General features: G+C 39.8%; 1 protein-coding gene across 6 annotated transcripts in view; it reads right to left on the bottom strand.

The window, feature by feature from the left end:
* DENND2B (DENN domain containing 2B) overlaps positions 1–22,792 on the bottom strand; it is a 152,970-nt gene that overhangs the window by 79,993 nt on the left and 50,185 nt on the right. For all 6 annotated transcript variants that reach the window (XR_010721849.1, XM_066187560.1, XM_066187558.1 and 3 more), the window contains one exon: positions 5,507–5,611. Coding sequence is in view for 5 of the 6 variants with exons in the window: in XM_066187560.1 (XP_066043657.1) it covers positions 5,507–5,586 (80 nt within the window). In the remaining variant the exon portion in view is untranslated. The remainder of the gene's footprint in view (positions 1–5,506; positions 5,612–22,792) is intronic.

Genomic DNA, 22,792 nt, shown 5'->3' with positions numbered 1-22,792 from the left:
ATTAAGCACTCTAAGGACAATCCAGCAGAATAAAAAACGCCAGCCCTACTCCAGCTCTGACAGCAGAGCACTGCTTAATTCCAGCAATGGATATATCTACACATTCTTTTATTTAAGAATTCTGGAGGTGTCAATTCCTAAGGCAAAATATTTCTAGAGTTCTCCCCAGCCCATAACCACATAATCCTTTCAAAGGAAACAAAGTATTTCAGTTGGATTTAGTACTGTGGACCAAGAATTAATTTCACTTTAAAATAAATAAATACATTTGATGTAAAAATGAATGAGCTTGGCTTGAGTATCACTGATTTTGGAAGTGATCATACATCTCAGGTTTTTAAGGCTGAAGCACAAGCACAAAGTCTTCCTTCAACTAAGATTTTTCTACAAGTTTTCTTAGCTTCTAAGACCTTTCTAAGATTGTTTCTGCCTTGAGAGAAATGCAGTAAGGAAACACAAGACCTGGACATGCACGTGAAAGAGCTGAGCATGGACCTGCGTACATGATGGACAGAGGAAACCAACCCAAAACAATATTCCTAGTAACCAATCCATGGGCTTATTTTGTTAAGAAATATAAGTCATTATTTCATTTGATACCTAAAGAATTATAAACAATCCATCTGAAATGCTCCTGAGGTCTCTAGTTATGTTAGTCCAGACTCTGTGGTGTATCTCTATTGCCTTCTCTGGAGGTAAGATAGCTCCACCAATTAAAATTCTGTCCTATTAACCTAAATTCTGAAGAAGGAAAAAGTTCTGAGCCACAAAGCCAGTGCAAACATATCTCAGCACATTAGGCTAATGGGGGTGACAAACTGCCAGTGACAGCAGGAATGTCCTCACACACTGCTGGGAGATAAAAGCCAAAGCCCATATTTAGAGGTTTGTGGGTACTCAGCTTAGTCCTTCCCAAGAGGAAAGATCCAACTCATGATATCAGATTTCAGTTTTAACTAAGTAAGAGTATATTTGGTTCAAAGATTCAACTAAAAGTATTTAGAAGGGAGAAGTTCTATGAGCGTTATTTGAATAGACACTTGGCAGCTTGGTGCTCGTGGCAATTTGCAGATGAAATCCTTTGTTTGCACAAATCTCTGGTGTCTTGCTATAGCACCCCCTGACATCAGCACCCCGAGTTTATTGTGCCAATAAATCATGATTGCTCAGCTGGAGAACATCCTCCACCAACATCCTCTGGTGGGGACACCACCTTTCCTGTGGAGATTGGGTGGAAAGACAACAATCCACATCACAAAATCCAGTCTGTGACAAAACTCCTGTGATTCCAGTGGCATGGTTTTCCTCGGACACATAGCCTGTGGGAACAGTTTTCCTGAAACATAGTCCTTTTCCACAACTGGAATCAGGGTTGCTTTCTGCTTTGGCTATCTTCCCAAATCACACTCAGAGACTAGATGTGAAAGATGTTTGTTCTTGCTCATCACGGCAGTCCCTCTATATATTCTACCAAAGTCACCATGCTAGTGAAACATTTACTTGCAGCAAATTTAATTTTTGCAGACTCTAATTGTTTTTGTAAAATGTTTTTGAGCTTTCAAAAGCTCTCTCCTATTCTCCAAGGTGGGACCCATACATAAGGCACACCTTGCAGCACAGAAAATTTTACAGGCAAAGAGAAATTCTGCCACTTATAAATACACTGGAAGAAGCCTGTAGCTCCAAAATCTGACGTTATTTATGCCTCAGGCAATAAATTCAGATAAAAAACTTAATCAATGGGATCCTCTAAAAACAAACTGTACTTCCTGTACTACAGTTACTGCAGCAGGTGAGAAGGCTCAAGTGTATAAAATGCCTTGAGATGCAGAGTTAAGAGATAGCATATTAGCCCTAGGCAAAGACATTAAGAATTATTTACAGAAATTATGTAGCCACAAACTCTAAATATTTTTCAGCTCTAGACTGGGCCTTGTTGCATCTCAAACTGAGCTGCAATTTTAAGATAAAATTATATATTACTGTATAATATATCATAATATGATATATTACTGTAAAATTATATATTACTATATATAAATTATATATTACTATATAGTTATATATACTGTAGTATATATAACTATATATATACTATAAATGATGCATTACTATATTTACTATATTTTGTTCAGGATTTTTTTTACTCCTGGTATCTGTTATACTACACAGCCTACAAGTTTGAAAGCTGTGTTTTGCTAACTAGAGCATGACTTCACAGACATAACTATTGGCTTGTTTTAATACAGTACAGTGTAGAGGTGATTTTTAAGTCAAAGATAGGAGTGCCATTTCTACATTTACCTATGTTTCCATTTGAGAAAACACAAGTGCGCCTTGTCACACAAAGTCACACCTTTCTGTGACTTCTATTCTCTTAAGGTTTCCTCAGAATTACACTGATCCTCATAGCTATGGCGCAATGAAATTCATTTGATGCAAAAAGGTCATGGTTCTTCACTAGCTGTAATCATGCTGTGGGCTCCTTTGTCCCCTGCTGAAGGATTAAGAAGATTTCACTGAGCTGCTTCCTGCCAGACTTACTAAGAAGTCACTTCCAGCTACACACAAGGTGCTTTCCTATCTTTCCATTCCTTGCCATTCACCTCAGTGACTCACAAGGAAGGATTAAAGTTGTACCCTGGAAGTTCACTGAAAGTCAGAGTCTCCTTTTGTAAGCATAACAACCCTTCTGCAATTTCTCTAATTTGCTTCCTGTAACTGACTCTTGTTCCAAACAACATCAGAATGTTCCCACTGGCTTGGACCAAAATAGCATTCCTGGTCCAAGGTTCAGTCACTGACCATGAGAGTTAGCAGGTGCCTGGAGAAGAGAATAAGAACATGCAATGCAACTTAACCAGCTTAACGGTTTGTTGATTCACAGATTTTATTTCTGTGACTAAAAGGCTTTGGAAGATTTTTCTTCCGTGGATTTGTCTGATTGCAGCATTGCTTTACAGTAAGTTTCATGGTTTAAAAACATTCTGCTGAAAAGTGTCTTCTTTTCAACTGATTCTCAACCTGTTGTCTTCTGGTTTCATTGGATTTGAATTAGTCCTTAAATGGAAAGAGTATTTTTTCCCTATTAATCATCTTTGTTCCATATACCATTTCAGATACTCCTCTTACTCTTCAGTCCTTTACTTCCGAGGATAAAGAGTCACAATCAATCTACCCTTGTCTTGTAGTGAAAATGTTTCCTACTCTCAACCACCCTTGTCATCATTCTACAATTTTCTCATTCAGAGCACAGTCAAGTTTTCTCTCCCAAAATACACAAAAATCTCAGTTTTTAATAAGTGGTAAATGAACTTCAGGTAACTTTAAAAAAATGCATTAGTGTGGTTTTATTTGAAACACTTCACTTTCTTCAGATCCAAGAGGTTTTTTTCCCCTCCTGTGCTCACAGCAGAAACCCATGAATCCCACAACCAGATTCTCAGGTGAAATTCACAGTTATCCTCCCAAATAGTGCCCTCACTCTGCTCTCTGTCTTTCCCTCGTTTCCTGAAGTGCCATTCAAACAACTTGGGTGGAAAAATGGGTCTGGTGATCCATGACTCTGGTGAGGAGTTAATTAATTAATTAGTTAATTAATTCCCACTCTGGTGAGGACCAAGGGAATTTTAGTTACTGCAAGAATCTTAATGCCTGCAAAGCATGCAGCTTCATGGATGTTTACATGGAGGCACCTCCTTTCCACTGAGGATTTTTATTATTAAAATTTAAACTCATTATCTACACAGATCTGAATCACAGCCAAAGTAATTAGAAAGACTTCTAGAGACTTTACTGACCTTTGCTTCTGGCCTATAATGAATCACACTACCTTGAGCCAGCTGATGTCACCATATCCCTGAATCACACCTTGCGTCTTAGAATCACAGAATCATTGAGGTTGGAAAAAACATTTAGGATCATCAACTTGAAACAATAATAATTGAAACAATTCATAATCTTGAAACAATAAACCCTACCAAAACTAAGATTGACAAGAAAATAACTCTTTAGAAATGTATCTTAGCAACTAGGAGACTGCTACACCTGTGTTATGCCAGTAACAGCACTAACTGAAACTCCACTACCACAAATTACAAAGGCCATCTGCAGGTTTCCAAATGCCCAGTTAAATCCCACACTAAACAGAGACAGTGACTGTTCAGTTTAAGTCAATCTTTGAACATGATTACAATGAATTTTGCAAGCTTTAAACTTTCATGATGCCAGCATTTACAACACTGATTTACAGTCTGACTCAAACGAAGAAAGCTCATGGTTGACTCAAATAACATCCTCCTGCAGGGTTTCTCAGAAACAGGTGAAGATTACATCAGGGAAAATAATGGATGGAGAAATGGTGCATGACCACCTATTCATCTCCTCACTTGTTGTGCAAGTGCAACTTAAAGATTTTCCTGAAATTATCTTCAGGCTGCTCTTTGTACTTACAAAATCTTTTCTTGACAAATTCTAATCGAAACTAATAATGAAGATAAGGAAACACAGTTTATTTGACAGTTACTATCCAGAAACTTAGTATCCCACAGTACTTTCTAAGCTATTCTGAATGGAAATGGTTTCGAAACAAAAGACTTGTCCAAAGTTTGGTAAAGCCTAGACTCAAGTTTCCAAGCACAAATTTGTCTGCACTGGTGGAAGGACAATAAACAACTTGAGAATTCCAGAGATCATTAGGGAACTGTTTTTAATATCTGCATATGAATACCTCTCTAGAAATTCCTTCAGTCACCCTGGCCCCTCATTATTTTATCTTTTTTTCTATTTTGTACTAGGAGATGGCAAACACACAAACTGGGAAGTGTACAGGGTTGTTGAGTCCACCTCTGCTGAGCTCTACCACAACATAATATGCCTAATAAAAAACACCAGAATGGATGCTGGTTGTCTGCATCTTTCTTTGACTGTGTATTTTTAAAAGTTTATAGTTTTTTCCCTAACTGTGAATGACAAAGGTGATCTACTTTGCAAATTATTTTAATGCTACAGAAAGGACAAATAAGCAAAGCAACAGAGATGAGCCCTATACTTTACATTCAGCCCTTTCCCACCTGCTGCCTGACCTGCAACAGGAGATGGTCTGACAATGGTCTGTGAAGGCAGATACAGCAGAGGAAATGTGACACAAACCAACACAAAACACAAACTGGAGATTGGCAGTGCAGGAAAGCTGACATACAATCACATGGCTGAGGAATTTGGCCCAAAATTTCTGAACTTTATACAGCACCTTCCACACAGGTCCTTCCTTGCAACCGCTTCCATCATAACCAGCCCATGAGCAGAAATTGTTCAACAAGAAACAACCTTTCCTCATATCCTAGCTCCTCCTCTCCCTACAAAAAATTTCTCCCAGCCCAGCAAAGCTCTCTTTGTGTCAGAATGGACACAAAGAATAGAGGTTGCTTACCCTTGAACAGACATCTTGTTCCAAGCACAGACAAACTTTACTCAAAATCTACAAATCCTGCAGTTCTCCACTTACCTATCCAGAGTGTCCTGAGGCACTTTACTCCCTCCAGCTCTGCTGTTGACACTGCTGTTCTTGTTGGCAGTCATGGTCATTTCTGCTTTCTAGAAATGTGGATATCTGTGAGAAGAAAAGTCAATTAAGCTTCAACAAGCCCAAATGACAATTAACTCCTTGAACTACTATGCTGTGTAAAGGCACAGGTCGTTTTTCATTCTATAAAATGCAATCAGTGTAGTTATGATCCTTGAAAACGAAACCCTACCTCTCTACTGCTGCTATTGCACATCCACAGCCAAGTTTATCAGAGCCCAGTACTATAAATGGAAATAACTTATGGGAAGTAGGTGTGTGCTTCAGGTGCTGGCCTGTCTGATGAGCTGGATACCACTTTGACAAAATATCACAAGTTTGGTGTGGTTCTTCCATCCATCAGAGTATGTGGAAATCCCAGCAACAGCACTGTGTGATATTTGCAACACTGTAGCTGTGTCTGCAACACAGCTTGACCACACCACAGCTATCCCAAGGAATAAAGAAAGCTTTCTCACCTTTAAAGTGCAGCTCTATTATGGAAATATTTTCTAATAGTGAAATTTATTCAATGATGAATTTCTGAGTACAATTTTCAAATCTGCTTGTGATATGAAAATACCACAAGTGGTTTTCTCTATTGGCCTCAGGATTCTTTAAGTAAAGCCGTCTTAGGACACACCTAAAACCTCAGGTAATATAAAGAATCTTTATCAATTCCTAGCTGGTTTTTAGCAATTTGGCAATCCCAAAAGCAGTGAACCTAATTTTTGCCCTGTGTGTAAAGTTAGATGGCCAAAAGATGGCTCTCACTTCTGTGACACTGCTACACACTGGCAAAGAAACAGCCCATGATTTATTTTGCCTTCATTCTGCTGTCTTAATAGCACTGTCATGCTATGACTGAAGGGAGAACATGATTATATGGTAAAGGCCAGGATGTCATCCAAGGGGTGCAAAAGCAGGAATCCCTAATATCATGCCCCTCCACTGACTATATCCCATGTTTCTCCAGTGTAAAGCACAGCTCTTAATGGCCATTTCTTCTGTCATTGTAATCCCCTGAGAAATATTTTGCCAAATGAGGGAGGAACATATGTTCATGTCATGACAAGATTCCTAAAATGCCAGCAGAGTCCCTTGAGAAAGAAAATGAACAGTATTTACTCCACCTGATGCTACAGGAGTCATTTATGAAAGATTCTGTGGCTCTGCTGGCACCGGTCTGGGCGGTTTCTGAGATGCTGCTTAGTTTGTAAACTAAAATATCTACCATAGTTTACAGCAGTGCCACCCAGGGTCTGACCAGAACTACCAATTTTGAAGACCAATAACAGCACAGCTAATGCAAAAATAAGGAGTGTTACGAAACTTCTTGTTTACTCAAACCCACAGGAAGTCCAGACTGCTTGAGAAGCCACGGTAATGCGATGCTGCAAAGCAAGCTGGGGACTGACAACACAAAAATCCCTGTGCTAACAGACCTATCACAGTCAAAGGACATGCTCTAAACCACTTTGCTCCAAGCAGTTCTGCCACAAACACAGACAGAAAATCTGCTGATTGCAGCTCCAGAGACAGAGTCAATCATGCTGACCACAGACTCCAGGTCTACTAGTCCTTCTCCGCTGTCTTGTATCAATTTTTCCAGATTAAGAAGAGATTTTTTTTTTCCCCTGGTTGGTAACATTTTTTCTGCACTGAAGCTCCCTAAATTCCTCCAGTGTCTCATTGTTATTGCTAGTGTTACATTATCAAGATTACAGGACTGTTACAGAACTGCCTGTTCCGACTGGAAAAGGGATTGCTCAGGACAAAAAAGGAAGCCTGCTAATGCTGGCCAAGCTTTCTAGGACTGTACATTCCACAGGGAGTAAGCAGGTTTTTTTTAATGTTTTCCACTCACCAGTTTAATACTTTTACTGTGTTAAATCTAAATCACTTATTAACACTTAATGTGAAAAAAGTAAGAGAGATAAACATGGCATAAGGAGAACAGTAACTGCTAGCATGCATGTGTAACATTAATTTTCCAAGATTTGCTTTTCTGTTCAAGACAAAAATAAGCTGAAGAGACCCTCAAAAAGATGGGATATTGATCCGACACATTAAAGAAATATAGTGTGCTTTTATGCTGATGTTTTTGAGAGTCCACTTTTCCCATATCCAAAATCAGATTGAGGGATGGGGGAAGGGAAGAAAAGTATGCCAAAGCTTGATAAAAATCGTTGTCAACGTTTAAAAGAAGTGATTATTTAAATGTTACATTTAAAACCATCTTAAATGTCAAGTAGAACAAAGTGGTTTGTTTTCAACTAAAGATAAATTGAGTTCCTAAAGACAATTTCTCAAGATATGTCAGATTTACTGATATAAGTGTGTTCCTTCCCATGCAGTTGAGACTATGATATATATGGTGATATATATGGCTTTTCTATTCAATTTTCCTTTAATGCTTATTTTGGATGAATGTTTTACTGCAAGTGATGCTGGTATCATCCCAGCATATGCAGAGAAAATGCTAACAGCATGAACATGGCAGAAAAGCATTCAGTGTTTTACAGAGGTACTTGGAAGGAAGGACTTCTATCACTCCAAAAAACCCACCCACCCATCCACATCACAACAAAAATAAAGGGACAAAAAATAGAACAGAGACAAAGAAACAAAGAAAGAAAACCTAAACTAAATGTTATGGTTATGTAGAAAGTTATTTTAGAGCTTTCAAATGAGTCTGACAGCTTGCAAGTTTATTGAATGTTTGTAAGGTCAGAATCACATCTCTTGGGCTTGGGTGAGAGCATTCCTCATTACAGTATTTCCAAATTATTCTTCACAAAGCAATGGAAACCAAAATCTCTCAACTATTGTGACATACTGTTAAAAACAAATCCAAAAGTAGTCATGTCACACAGATTCTGCATTGCCTCATAAACCATCTAACAAATCTGGTCTAAAAATGAAGAATTCTCTTTTATTTGTAAATGTAAAGAATTCTTCTGAAACCCTTATTTAGCCATAATTTGTGCTTTGGTCCAGACATGGTTTCACTAATTTGATTAGGACAGCTCTCAAGCTGGCAATTTAATGAGCCCAAATGGTAGAATCATTACATCAATTTTGCCTAAAACCTCCACAAACCTTTTATCAGGATCAAAAAGTAATGACAGACAAATATGAAAAATAGTGTGACGGCAACAGGGGATCTGCTCCTCGTGCCAGGCAAGGTTCAGCATCCTGACTGAAAAGGGCTGCTGCAATGCAGATGTTTCCTAACAGATCTTTATCATTACAGGAAGATCCAATGACAGAATATTCCTTATGGATCATCTGTTAATGATTTTTACTTTTTTGAAATTTAAGTGGGGCCTGAGGCGTTTTTATGGACATATGAGGCACTGAAACCCATCACACTTTGGGCTAATGAACATTACAGCACCACTGAATCTCTAATTCCATTAACAAGTGTTAGAGGAGGAGGGATAAGTCCTCTGCTCCTCCCTGCTGCAGTTTGGAATTATTCTTAATTTTCTGAAGCGTCCCAACACTTTGGAAGCACCCACTCTCAGTCTCACTGCCGAAAAGGTGAAAGTTTTTTCACTGAGAGCTGTGAATGGGAGTGGGTTAGGCTGGGGAGAGAGGCTTGAGCAAGCACCTGAATGCTCAAGGCAACACAGAATGCTTTAATTGCTTTATGGCTTCAAGACAGCTTCCTTCTTTCTAATACACAGTGCCCATCAGTGAGCACATTCCAAGAATTGATTCCTTCCTCTCCTTCTGTGGAAGGTGAATGTTACTGAACCTAGAAGAATTTACATGCAGTGTCTGATGACTTCAGAAGGGAACCTTTGAATGTAGGTTCCCAAGCCCTCTCCTGGCATTATCACTAACATGGCTTGAAATCTAGTTGAGATCTTGAGTTCTGAAGCTTTTTCATGCAGATTATTTTCCCTTTGGAATTCCACTGATCTTGGATCTGGAAAATATGGGAAAATATTACTCTTTTGGTCTGCCCCACAGGGCAGAGACCTGGAGACATAACAGGAAGTCATAACAGGGCTGCTACAGGCTGCTGAAACAAACTCATGTTTTTGAAAAATTACAACATATACAAACTTTTGTAAGTATATTTATAATAATTGATGTGTCTACTTATTTTTCTCTTAACAGTAGCTGCAACAGAATGGCTTTAGCCAATAAGAAGTTAGCTTTATGTGTTAATTTGCTTTTCTGAGTGCTTTAAGGGAGCTTACCCACATGTCAAGAGGTGTAGTACAGCTGAACTCTTGTTTAGGAGTTGCAGCCTGCTTTGTGGCAATTTGACTACTTCCTTCCAGTAAAACAGATAATAATGCCCTTCCAGAACAACATCAGTTCTGATGAACTGGAAAGTCCAATAAAATATTTAAAGATTTCTGCCTTAAGGGGGCGCCTGTAGAGATTCCTGAGAACACTCTTACAAGAACTACATCAGGAATACCTGTTCTCTGGACTGGGATTAACTCCACAGTCTCATCCAAAATTTCCCTCCCTGTAATCCACAGCCTGTTTCCAACCAAGCCAGTGACCAGTCTCTCTGCTAAGCTTTCACAACTAGGTGGCAACTTTACTTCTAGCACAAACTTCCTACTATAACCAGCAGGAGTGGTGAACTTGGTTGCCATTGACCCTTGCAATGCCAAAACCACTCTCTCAGCAGTTCAGCTCCCACTGAACTGAACTGGTACTACTGGAAAACTGATGTTGGAGCACTTCCTAGAGGGGAAAGAAGTTACCTCCCCCAGGCAGGTGAAAAGCAGACACTGCCTAAAGCAAAGACAGCTCTCCAGTCACCCTTCACCCTCCTTTTCTGTTTCTCTGCCACTTAAAATGCTTTTCCCTTTTCTGACGTTCTTGTTCTTTCCTATTTTGTGCCCTTATTCTATCTTCCTCGCCCTATTTTATCTTCTTATTACTTCATTTTTTTTCTGTCAAGCTATTCTTTCCCCCCTCCCCTTAACTGAAAATGGGCAATAGCTGGTGGAAAGAACAGAGCTCACTTGAAATACACAGCAGTCCAAACCTAATGCCTGAACTAGGTAAGAACTCAGTGCTAAGCTCCTCTATTACCCTTAGCAGTCCTAGGGCAATCACAGCTTCCAAATGCAAGGAAAACAACATGAAAATCAAGGAAGAAGACATTAAGAGAAGGAGGCATGAACAGAAAATATGTCTGTCATTGAATCAGAAATACTAATTTCCCTGTGTAGGCTAAAGAAAAGGTTTAAGTTTAAAAAAAAAATAAATTGACTATTTCAGGCTTAAATATCTTGATTTGAGATACCAGGGTAGAAAGGGTCTACTTAGAAACTATGCCAAACATATATCGCAATCCTTGGTATTATTCTTTCTTTGTTCTTTCCCTTCATCCTCAGGATTTTTGCATAAAAATAACCATTTAAGTCTCAGGAGCTTGCCTGTTCCCGTTGCTTACTCTTCAGTGAAGTCATAATGCGTTAATAACAACACGAGCACCATTTTCACAATAATGAATTGCTTCTTGTGACACAAAAACCGAATTATAAATTTGCTAAAAAATGAGAGTTGGTTAGCTTTGAGGAACAAAGATCTGTTTCATTATTATCTCCTGTGTCACAAAGAATATGATAAATGAGAAAATAGTGTCCTTTGGTATTTCCCACAGGGTATGACTAGTCCCTAAAAATATTCCAATGCAATTCACAGAGTGAACAAAGAAAGATCTAAGCCTTAGTAAGTCCTAAAAGGAACTTCCCAGTTGAGCTGACACCCGTGACTGAACCCTCCTCACACCAAGGCTGACTGACAAAGTCTGCCAGACAGCTGAGAAGCATCCTGGCCTTGCAACTGCTGTAGGTTGTTATTTGTTAAAGCATCATCTGAGGCAAAACATGGGCCACAGCCATCTTACAGAGCAAGCTGCTGTGCCCAGAACTGTCAGCACACCTCCCTTCCTGCCTGTCAGGCACACGTTGCTCCCACTCAGAGCCCTGCTAGAGTAAGAATTGTAAAATTATTAGCAGTTATTGGCCTTGCAAAGTGTTTTAATGATACATTATGGGAGTAAGAGCAGTCATCTTTGGATACCTCAGTAAGGTCAAGAGCTGATATGTGGTGATACCATGAGTCTCCTTCTGATTAGATTACTGTGTGTTAGTGGCTGTTCAGAGCCAGTATCTCCCAGAAGCCGGTCCTGTCTGTGATACCCAAGCTGCCAGTGCTAATATTTCCAGTGAAGAAACTGTTAGTTTGTGCGGACTGTCTCAATATTATGATATAAAGCGCCCTGGGAGGATGAGGTATGGGCTGGAGACCTCATGGATGTGAGCAGAAAACACTGGCCAAAGCTGTCTTGGCTTGTACGAAGATATGAGAACAACATTGGGTCTGTCTCTTTAGCTCTTGGCAGTTACCCAGGGAATCTGTAGAAAGGCACACAAAAGATTTTAATTCCCCTAGAGAAGATCTTAATTTCCCTGTATCCAAAGTACATCCAGAAGTGAACCTGGACACAGGCATTAGCAGCAACAAATGGGATGGCAAGTAAGTCCATTGTTTGTATTAGGGATTTGTGCAGGAACCTTTCAGGAAGGTATCTGTTTACATTTAGAAATTATGTTCTTACACTTAAAGCAACATCTGCAGGATGCAGAAGCTCTGAGCTGTGTTGGAGCTCTAACATGGATTTCAGTCACAGTCTTAGGAAACTTGCTTAGAGGTAAGATCTGCAAATTCAGTGCCAGAGATTAAAGCCCACCACCCACCATGTGGTGGGTGCCATTCTGGCATCTGGCTGAACTTCCCATTTTCCCATTTTCTTCTATTTTTCCTACTACCTCAGGAATCTATCCAAATCTCCAAATATCACTGCTGTACCAGAGATAGAGGCTTAAAACTGGCCTGACTTGAGGCAATGAGCAGTTGCCTTATGCACAGTGGCTTTCTGATTCAGATTCCCTTCATGTCTATGAACACCTTGGCTACCACCTCCCTCTCCTTCGAACTCTACATGTTCCAAGAAAAAAGAAACAAACCCAAGTCCCCCGTGCACCCAGGATTATAAACTACATTGAGGTGTGAGCAGCCCGGCTGAAAGGGTGCAGTCCATGCCCTGCCTAAGCTCCCACCTCAGACAACTAAATACAGAATCATCAGAGAAAAGTGGACCCAGCAAAATGAGTGAATCCCATCCTCCTTTCTAGCTGCTGAAACAGAGGATGTATGCAAAAGAAGAAGCAGAGAAACATCAGAAAAAATTCAAGACTGGTAGAGCAAAGGTGAGGTGAAGGATAGCCAACATACTATGAGAAAAACACAAATGTGAAACAAGAAAGTGAAAGATTTTTTAGAAAGATGAAAGGGCAATAAGAAACCCCAAGGTGGGAAGAGAAATACAGCCCCCTTCTTCCCTTCCATGCTGGGAACACACTCTGTATCCCCCAGAGAAAACAGCCCACTTTTCCTCATGCTACAGGATGTTTTCATTCCATGGCTAAAATCTTTCTCATGGAATAAACTTTGTATTTTTCTGAAGATATTTCAATAAAAATGGATCTGCAATACTGTGGTAACTTGACATGAGACTTCACCAAAAGAGATAGAAATTCCTGCAGTCCTGAGAAGCAGGTGCAAGTTCATGAGAGTGAAAAGTGCTCAGGGTTTGCATAGCTGGTCATTCAATTCACAAATCCAAACTCAGATCTAAATTCAAGGTTTTGAGCCCCTGACTCATGGGTAGAAGCCTCATCTCCCATGGACACACAGCCCTGCAGTGACTGCAGGAGACTTGCAGTTCCTAGATTCCTGCAGTTTCTTTACAGAATTGGTTCTAAGGGAGATTGGAGGAAAAAGAGAAGAGGAGAAATGACTGAGAGAATATTGGCAGAATGACAGTAAAAAACTAAGCACAGTAAACTACTTCTCATTGCCTTTGTTAACAAAAATTATAGTAGCTATAGCAACAAAAAAAAAGGGGGGGGGGGGGGGAGGAAAAAGTCTGAGACTTTTCAATATCCCCAAAGAACACAGCTTTCTAATATGAAAAAAATCAAGATTTATGGCACCAGCAGCTCCTACAAGGCAGGGCTGAAGCAGTGCACAATGGTTTCAATTAAAGGCACCAATCATTAACCAGTACAGCTGGGCTTAGCAGTTGACAGGCAACATCATCTCTTCCAGTGAGCCACGACTCCTTCAGGGACTGAACTAGCTTCTCTTGCTGTATGATGTGCCCTGCAGCCCCATTTCTGGTGGATTTACCTCATATTGTCTGTCAAGCCCTGTGACAGAGTGACTAATGTCACTGCTCAGCAGAGACATCTCCTGTGCTCAAGCCTTTGTGCCTGTACCCCTTCACCAGGCATCACACCCTGATATCCCCATGGATGCTGCCCTCAGCACAGCCCTGCACACTCAACAGGCATCTCAGGGAGAAAAGCATTTCAGCTCCCTGCTGCCTGTATTTTCCTTCTCAAATACTCACACTTGCAAGCTCAAAGAGGGGAGGAATGTCTGGCACTTCTGCGGTGACCATCTGGCAGAAGCACCGCTCCATTTTCTGGCAACTTGACCAGAGTCTTAGAACAATTATTTCAGTTCCTGATTCAAGCGCTGGAGACAGAAGATCAAGTTACATTTCTCTCCAGCCATCAACACTAATTCAGTTTTCACTAAGTCAGCCTTGCTGGAATTTCACTTTTCCACACTAAAACAAAACAAAACAAAACAAAACAAAACAAAACAAAAAAAAAAAAAAAAAAAAAAAAAAAAAAGGAAAGTGTGAATCTACACTGAAAAGCCAGTAGAAGAAATGTAAGGAATTTCAAGAGTTGCCCTTCACAAATGTAAAAAATGCTAGTAAGATCCTACAGGGAAGGAGCTGTTTCTTCCTAGAAAGGATATTTTTTTAAGATAAAATGATGAAGAACTGGATGTATTGAAAATTAAATGATATCATGGTCCTCAGTGATACCCCCTGGCTTCTTAACAACCAGGTAAATAAGCTTTCTTCCCTTGTTATCACAAGCTGATTGTGAGTTGAAGAGAGTACCTTCCCACCTATTGCTCAGTCACAGGTACACACAGCCATCAGCAGAGGCGCTTTTCCCAAGGAAAGAGTTCAACTCCCACAGCACTGACCTTTGTCATCTGCATGAAAGGAAAGTTTCAACAAGCTACCACAAGCAAAAGTGTTATAAATCACCTTTCATCAGGCCTCCAACCACTAGCCAGAGAAACAACTGGAAACACTTAAACCTGTTTTAACATTCCTTGTAGAAGGAAGCAGGGAAACACCTCCCCATCTACCCACTGAAGCTGACTGCAGCCACCAAACCACTCTGGACAGTGGCTCCTGCCAGTGGAGTTTCTGTTGAGGATTTCTGCAGCAACAGCCTTTCCCAGCAGAGCTAGAAAACCAAGCAGCAGCCACAGAAACTCTAGCTGTGTTCCCATGTGAGCTGCATCCAGAGTGGCAGGAGGGAAACACAGGGGTTTAGATGGAGGCAAACAGAAACAAATCCACAAACAAACTGTGAATGATATCACATATCTTTTAAACCTTCACATGCTGGGAGATGGTATTTGATGATTTAAAAGAGCTTCTCTTCATTCCTTTTATCAAAATGATTTACATGCAGCTGTGTACATGACATGTTGGAGACTTCTCAAGAGACCAGCCGCTGTTCCAAAGAACTCACACTTCTATGATAGGAATTTCATAACTGAAGGCACTAACTATCTTCCCAGATGCAGGCTTGAATAGACCCACTGTGCTGGAGAGTTCTGCTGAGGGAACAATCTTTCTTCACAGCCCGCAGAGCAGGAGTAAACCTGACACAGAGGAACATTACAGTCTGAACTGCTTTGTTCTCAGACTGGGGAGAGAGAGACCCACAGGGGCTGTCAGACGAGCCCTGCTCCCATCACATAGGCCCATGCAGAATGCTCCCAAGCTTCCCAAATCCCACTTCTCTGCTTGCAATCCAAGTCTGAACATCTGTAATGCCAGAGAGGGCACGGGAAAAGACAGTCTCAGAAATGTGTCAGGTAGAAAATGTTATCCCATGCCCTTACAGTCAGCAGGATGTGTCCAGGAATAACAAGTGGCTAGTGCATGCAGTAATAGGGTCCCATTTCTTGTTTCCAGGTTGGCTGCAGTGCCATAATGTGCTACCACTTATGTTTAACACTATTGAAACATGTAACCTTAACTTGAAATATTTGTGTGAAATGATTAATTTTATCCAGACAGCATTTGGAATGTTGCTCCGGCACCAGCATTTCTACTCAAAGTTTTAGCACTGGTGTTCCTACTTTAGCTCAGTTCAAAACTGTGAGTAAAATATAATTTAATAGCAATTTGATTTTGCAATGATCTCATTGAAAAGGCATATGCAGCATTGCCCTTGCAACACAGAAAAAGCCACAAGATAAGCCTAAGGGACACAGATTAACACTCTGATCAGATAAAATCTCACCCCCTTCTCCCTTGCAGGGAATGTTTTGGCCTTTTGCCAAGCAGAAAGCATTCCACACACAGTAGGGTAAATTTGGTATAGCACCCATATAGAAATATCTTCTTCACAACAAGGCCAGGGTGTAAAATCTATTATCTGAGCACACATGCTCTCTTATTTCGAACATCAGTGAGCCTACAGCAAAGTTTGACTCAAACTTTCCCCATCTCATGGGAGTCCATATTTGAGCAAGCTTTAGAATGACACTGGCACCAAAGCTGGCATTCATCTTTCTTTTCTCCATTCCTAAGGTTTTAAGCTCAATGCAGCAGAAGTTCAATTTAGATCTGCTCCCTATACAAAATTTTTTTTTTTTTCTTTTAAAGTGTGATTACCATAGACAATAACACTGCATCAACCAGACCTTCAAAATTGGACCTGTCTATTCAGGACAAAAATATCAAAGAAGATTTTGCTATGATCAACTATGGCACAGCCTGAAGTTGCATCAGGGGAAGTTTAGGCTGGATATCAGGAAAAGGTCCTTCCCCCAGAGGGTGGTCAGGCACTGGAACAGCTCCCCAGGGCAGTGGTCACAGCACCAGCCTGACAGAGCTCAATAAGCATTTGGACAATGGTCTCAGGTACCTGGTGTGACTTTTGTGGTGTCCTGTGCAGGGCCAGGAGTTGGACTCGATGATCCTCATGGGTCCCTTCCAACTCAGCTTATTCTCTGATAACATATAGTTGATTTAGTGAAAGGGAAAACTGCAATTCTATTCTGTTTTCTGCTTTTGTAGAGTTTATGCTTATGCAGTTCTCTCAACTCTAGTTTCAGACACTCCTTTTGCTACTGTTCATAGAGGGTGATACCAGAAAGGAAATTACGGCTCAGACTTCTCTCCTGTTTCTTACTCCTTTCACTCCTCCTCCTTCAGTTCAGTTGTATGCACACTCATCTTTCCAACACCAGTAAACAGCTAATTTAAAATGTGCATCTACAAATAGACAAATTGTTACAGATAGAGGTACTGCACACACAATCTGATAACAAACTTCACAAATAAAACTTATTTTCCAGTATGTAAATTGAGCAGAATAAAGTATACACACAGAGTATAAACAACACTTTCCTACTAAAAATTCCATAATCACAAAACAAATAACTCTTTAAAGGTAAAAAAAAAATCTATTCCACAGAAACTCTTTGGTGTCAGCTTCCTGTGAATGTATTTTCCTCTGTGTTTTATTAATGAACAAATCCAAACACTCAAGACAGATACTAAAGAGTTTTGTCGGGCATGAAGTCTGCATTGCCAGGTTCCACGTGGTTTCCAGTTGGTACCACGAACTTGGCCACAGTTCATTCAAAACTCAGTCCTAGTGTTCCAAAAGGTAGATAAATACCTACGAACACTTTCATGATGCCAGGAAGGTGATTTCTATTACAGAGGCAGATAAAATTGGACCTGTGCCTAGTGCATGGTGGACAAAAGCTGACTGACAGCAGATTCCACCCTGCTACAACAAAATTAATGCCTTTTGCTACTCCAAAAGGTAAAGATTTATAATATTATGAATTGCCTTTTGTGACTAGCTACTCATCTGATGATTTAGGGATGAGATGCTTTAACTGATAATTTGTGTTGAAATTTTTAAGTGTATAAATTCACCAGGACTCACAAGTTCCTACAGAGCACGAATTCCTGAAGCTTCCTGATGGAGTAACTGCCTCTCTCTTCTAGTGTGTACCTATTACTTAATATCAGAACTCCTACCTCATTTCCCCAGACAAATATTCTCCTATTTAACCTAAAGAAGAATGCATGGTGGGACATCCATATGCAATAGGTTTTCTTTATCCTATGTTTTAGATGCAAAAGTCACGTTAAGAAGCTCTTTTCTGATCCTAAGGAATATAAAGGTGTGAAAACCATGAAATTCACTTTGGCTGATTCTTCACAGTAGCTGTATTCTAGGTGAGACTCTAAAGAAAATATATGTGAGAAAACGATTTGGAGTTTAAGGGATTTTATTCAAACTGCAGTTTAATTTTATGGCAGTTCAAGGTATTATCTCTGCTGCTTCAGACAGCTGCATTTTCTTAGCCATTTGACCATTTTTTTTCATCAAAAAGCCAATTAGGTTGGAGATCCTGTGTGTGTGATAAATTCACCTCATGCTGTAACAAAACAGCAAGCAACTGCTCCATCCAATTCTCACAGAAGTGAGTTTTTGCCCTTCCAGTTTTAATGGGAAAGTTGGAGCCACAACACAAAAAATGAGAGCTCTTTGGGAATACAACCACACCCCACTCATATTCTGCTCTGTGCCCCACGTGCCCACCCACAGACACACAACAGAGCTGTTGAACCAGCTGCTGAAGCTTTGCAGATGGCAAATCCAATATTGTGCCTTTTTGGACTTTCTCCTCAAAGGATCACTCCACATGGCTTCTTTTATACGGTCAGGATTTATTTTCTTGGGAGGATGGACATTTGGGCATGGAAAATATCTGTGGGCATGAACAATTGGGAAATAGCATTTATAAACTGAAATAAAGCCTTTCCAATTTGTGGAAACAGCTGGAGGGAGGAAAGAATCATGAATAACGTAGTTGAAACTCAACAGGCTGTTGACAGCAAGTCCGTTCAGATGCCCACTATGGCTACGCTCTTACATAACAGTACAACATTTAAATCTATAACCAAAGATGAGTCAACGCTCAGTGATGTACCCAGCATTTTGTTCCGCTACACTGAGATCAATCAATCCATCCTTCCCCTACATATAATTTGTAGGGAAGGAAGAGTAGTTTCGTCTGCATCTCGTGTATTTCATGGTGCCGTACAAGGGCTAGAATGAGCATTAGTGCTGCTTTAAGCAGACAATTCATTCAACACACAAGTATTAAGCTCAGCAGTCAGCCCAGGGGATGGCTGCACAGGCACCTTTAAGGGAGCATCTGCTGAGCTTCAGAAGGTATTTCACTCCTGCCACACACATGAGGCTTTCAGGTTGCAAAAGGAATCTTGTTTCTCACAAGAAAAGAGGGAGACTTTCAGTGTATGTCATTCAATACATCATGTTTTCAATACAGTACATTTTCAGAGTAATTCCATAAGTGAATGCCCAATGAAAATCGACAAAAAACACTGAGCCAAAATTCCACATGAGGAAACACCATACCAATCTCATTTAAAGTGTTACAGAAATCTTTCAAAACAGTGTCAGCATGGCACTTTACCCATGTTAAGGAGAAGCAAATATATTTTAACTAATAATTTTCTTTTTCTGTTGGAAGAGGTAAAAGCTACTTGCCAGCTAAATATTTTCCTTCAAAGCTACCCTGCTTCAGCCAAGCCCCATTAGTCATTGTGCTGTTAGACAAGATTGCTTTGATGTCAACAGATCATACAGAAGATTTAAGACAGCAAGCTGTCTGAAAAATTCAGTTCAAGGTAAACCAAGGTTAAAAGTGTGTACTCAGTTCTAATTTAGTCAAGAGTTTTATTTGTTTCACATCAAGTTTATCTACGTTTGATTGTTATTTTATTTTATCTAGCACTACATAGTGCAAAACTTCCATTATTACTTTTGCCTGACTTACCCAGTCACCTGGAAACTCAACCATCTAAGGAGAAACAAAGGCTAAATTAGAAATACTCTTCTCTATAAGGAATTGGGAAGGGGAAAAGAAGCATTGATTTTGATTTAAGGGGTCCAATGGCCCTGTACAGATTAGCCAAGCAACTTGAATCTCACTGAGTACTTTCTGAGAACCTGGGCAAAACATGGGGTTTTGGGGTTTATTAGGGGGGGGATGTGTGGGTGAAAATTAAAGTTCCCTTTGGGCACTATAAGCAACAAAAAAACCCCCACACTTCCTCTATCCAACAGCAAATGGATTCCCCAGGAACTAGTTTCAGAAGAAACTATTATTAAAAATTCTTTCGCAAAATATTCAAGCTATGGTTTATGGATAGAAAAGCATTTTTAAAAGACACATTAATGCTTCCATTAAGAAACAAAAAACAGAAACATGCAGACAAATAACTATTTAAACTAACGCTTTGGCAACAAAAAAAAAATTTAGTACATCACTTAACAAATGGATTTGACCCAGATTCCTACCCTCTGTTTTAAGAGAACATTCTTGAGAAGAGTTCACAGGCTGTTGGTACTACTAATTTGTCTCAATTGTGTTACAGCTTTCAAAGTGTCAGTAAAAGACTTGCAACATCCGTTCCCACTTTGTTGCCTACACGTATTCTTACCAGTAAGGGCTATTAAAAGAAGCTCAACTAAAACTGAAAACAAGAAAAATTTTAAATCATAATCGGCAGTTGGAGGGAAGGGTGTCTCTTCTACAAACTAAATAAGGGACTTGAAGGATCTGCCACAACAACAATCTTGGCTTGCTCTCCACTTCATGTAGTCTCTAGTTCCTGTGACAAGACTGGTTTTGGTTTAAATCTGTGTGTGCTTGCCTTCAGGCCACTCGGGCTGTCTTCATCTTCAGGTGATGACACTGTCATACCATTTCCTTTATTTCAGTCTGAAAAATCACCAACTCGGCTGTGCAGATGGAGCAAATCTAACTGCATATTCCTTTTAAGGAACATTTTTATGGAGATAGTGGATGAAAGTAGTCTCAAGATACTTATGTGGTACTTCGTTAATAAGCTCTGTACAACATGGTATTGTTCTCTCAACAGTAGTCTTAACACCCTTATCAATTCACTCTTCAGTTGTTCTGTTGATTCTGAACTTCTCTCTGTGGTTCTGCTACTGAGTAAAAGTCCAAAAAGAACGAACATGCCACTTCTCTGAGTCTGCAATAGAGCAATCAGAGTTATCAGACTGCTCAGCACATTCTATCTTCTACTTTTAAACTCCAAGGCTCCACATTTCCTTTCCCTCTGAGTTGGTTTATCACGATCAGAATCACTGATCTGAATTTTCCTCTTCTGGAAAACATACTATATTTGCAATTTCCAAGCAAGCTATTGAAGTCAAAGAATCACAGAAAAACTGGAGTTAGAAAGGACCCTTAAAAACCATCCAGTCCAAAACCCCCACTGCAGGTTCACCTAGAGCAGGTACCTTGTCCGGGGTAGGGTTTGAATATCTCCAGAGGCTTTTTTGCTAGAACAGCTGTTTTCATGGGTCCTTCATATTTAGGTATCTGAACAATTCAGCCCCTCTGATGTCACAAATTAGCTGCTGTAGCTCTATCACAATTTTCTATTTGAAATAAGAATCCTTGTTACAGTCCCCCTTTTAATTCATTCCAATTATTTAAAAAATAAGAGTAACTGATGTTTTGAAAGACTAAATGAGCATCCTATTTGAACAAAGGTCTTTTACTTCCTTATTAATCAGTAAAACCAAGACTAAAACTCTGGTCAGTTGAGATGAAGAAATTGCTAGATATCAATAAACATTTGTCAGCCAAAGTTTTAGGAGCTCAGCATCTTTAAGTATCCCAGTGAGCAGGAATACTTTTTTAAAAATCAAGTTTCCAATTAACATGTAAAATCACACCTTGAGCCTTTTTTCCTAAGCTTTTCTTTTTGCATCTCATTTTTGTTTCTGTCAACATTATAACATAAACCATCTGAGAGGTTTAAAACTAAACAGTTCTAAGCAGTGGGTGAAACCACACTATGTTAACTGACAGGAGGTTTTGGCTTCATCTTCGTCTTTAAACATCTATTACTCAGCTGCTGTTCCTCTGCAGCAGGGCCTGGAATATTAATAGACTTCAGTCCAAGGCTCCTAGTTTCCTAATACATGCTGCCTAAGCACGTTTTTTCTTGATTTGGTTGTTTCTTTAATAACTACACCATTATTGTATTCCAACTTGCCCATCTGAATACAACCAGTACTAATTCACACTTACTGCAGCTGGTGCCCTTTTCTGAGCACCAGTTGCTCAAATGACAGCACACATGGCTGTGCTGTCACCTGACAGAGTTATCTCCATCAGACAGGCATCAGAGCTGGGACAGAGATGATGAACATAAAACAAGACACAGATAGTAAGAAATTAGGGTAAAGCAGAAGAAATATAAATATGATATCTCTTAAGTATTAGCCAGTTCTCCTTCAGCCAAATATAAAGGTATTTTCAAAAAACTAAAATATTTTTCTTATGGCATATAATCCACAGTCAACTCCAGCAAAAGAGGTTTTATCCTCGAACAATCTGAAGACTGGAAGAATGAAAGCTTAGAAAATATATATCCTTGTCTATGTTGGAAACAGCACAATTCCAAACCAGAGACTAATGCTGAAATACAATCCAGGGGTGTGCTTCCATTCATAAACTGTTCCATTTGAACACAGGGTCTGGAATTAATTTTATCCTCATGTTCAAACAGAGACCCACAATTTATTATAGTGCTGCACTCCTCAGTTTCAAAATCATATCCCTAACATTTTTTTCTGTCAAATCCAATGGAGATTAGCAGACTTTTCAACCAGGATCATCCATAAAGAGAAAATACAGCAGAATCTGACTGCCCAGAGACATGAAGAAGCAAGTCTAGTTATGTACCACATGGCTAAAAGAAAAGAAAACCTACTGTGTACACAGAGCTTCAACAGTCTGAGCTGGAAAGGCATCAGAAAGGTCCTTTCCTTAGTAAAAGTGTAAGTGGGATCTCAAATTTTTAGCTCAGTAACAGCGTAAGTGGGGTCTCAGACTTTGGCTCTGTCTTAAGTTACCACTCGATTGTCTGTGCAGCAGCCCAGCTCTATTACTCCTGTGTAAGATCACAGTAATTCT

Source organism: Chamaea fasciata, unplaced genomic scaffold, assembly GCF_029207755.1.
Source record: "Chamaea fasciata isolate MVZ Bird 193981 ecotype frontalis unplaced genomic scaffold, bChaFas1.0.hap1 SCAF_7, whole genome shotgun sequence".
NCBI lineage: Eukaryota > Metazoa > Chordata > Aves > Passeriformes > Sylviidae > Chamaea > Chamaea fasciata.
Note: the sequence above shows the minus strand (reverse complement) of the source record. Positions and strands in the feature narration are given on the sequence as shown.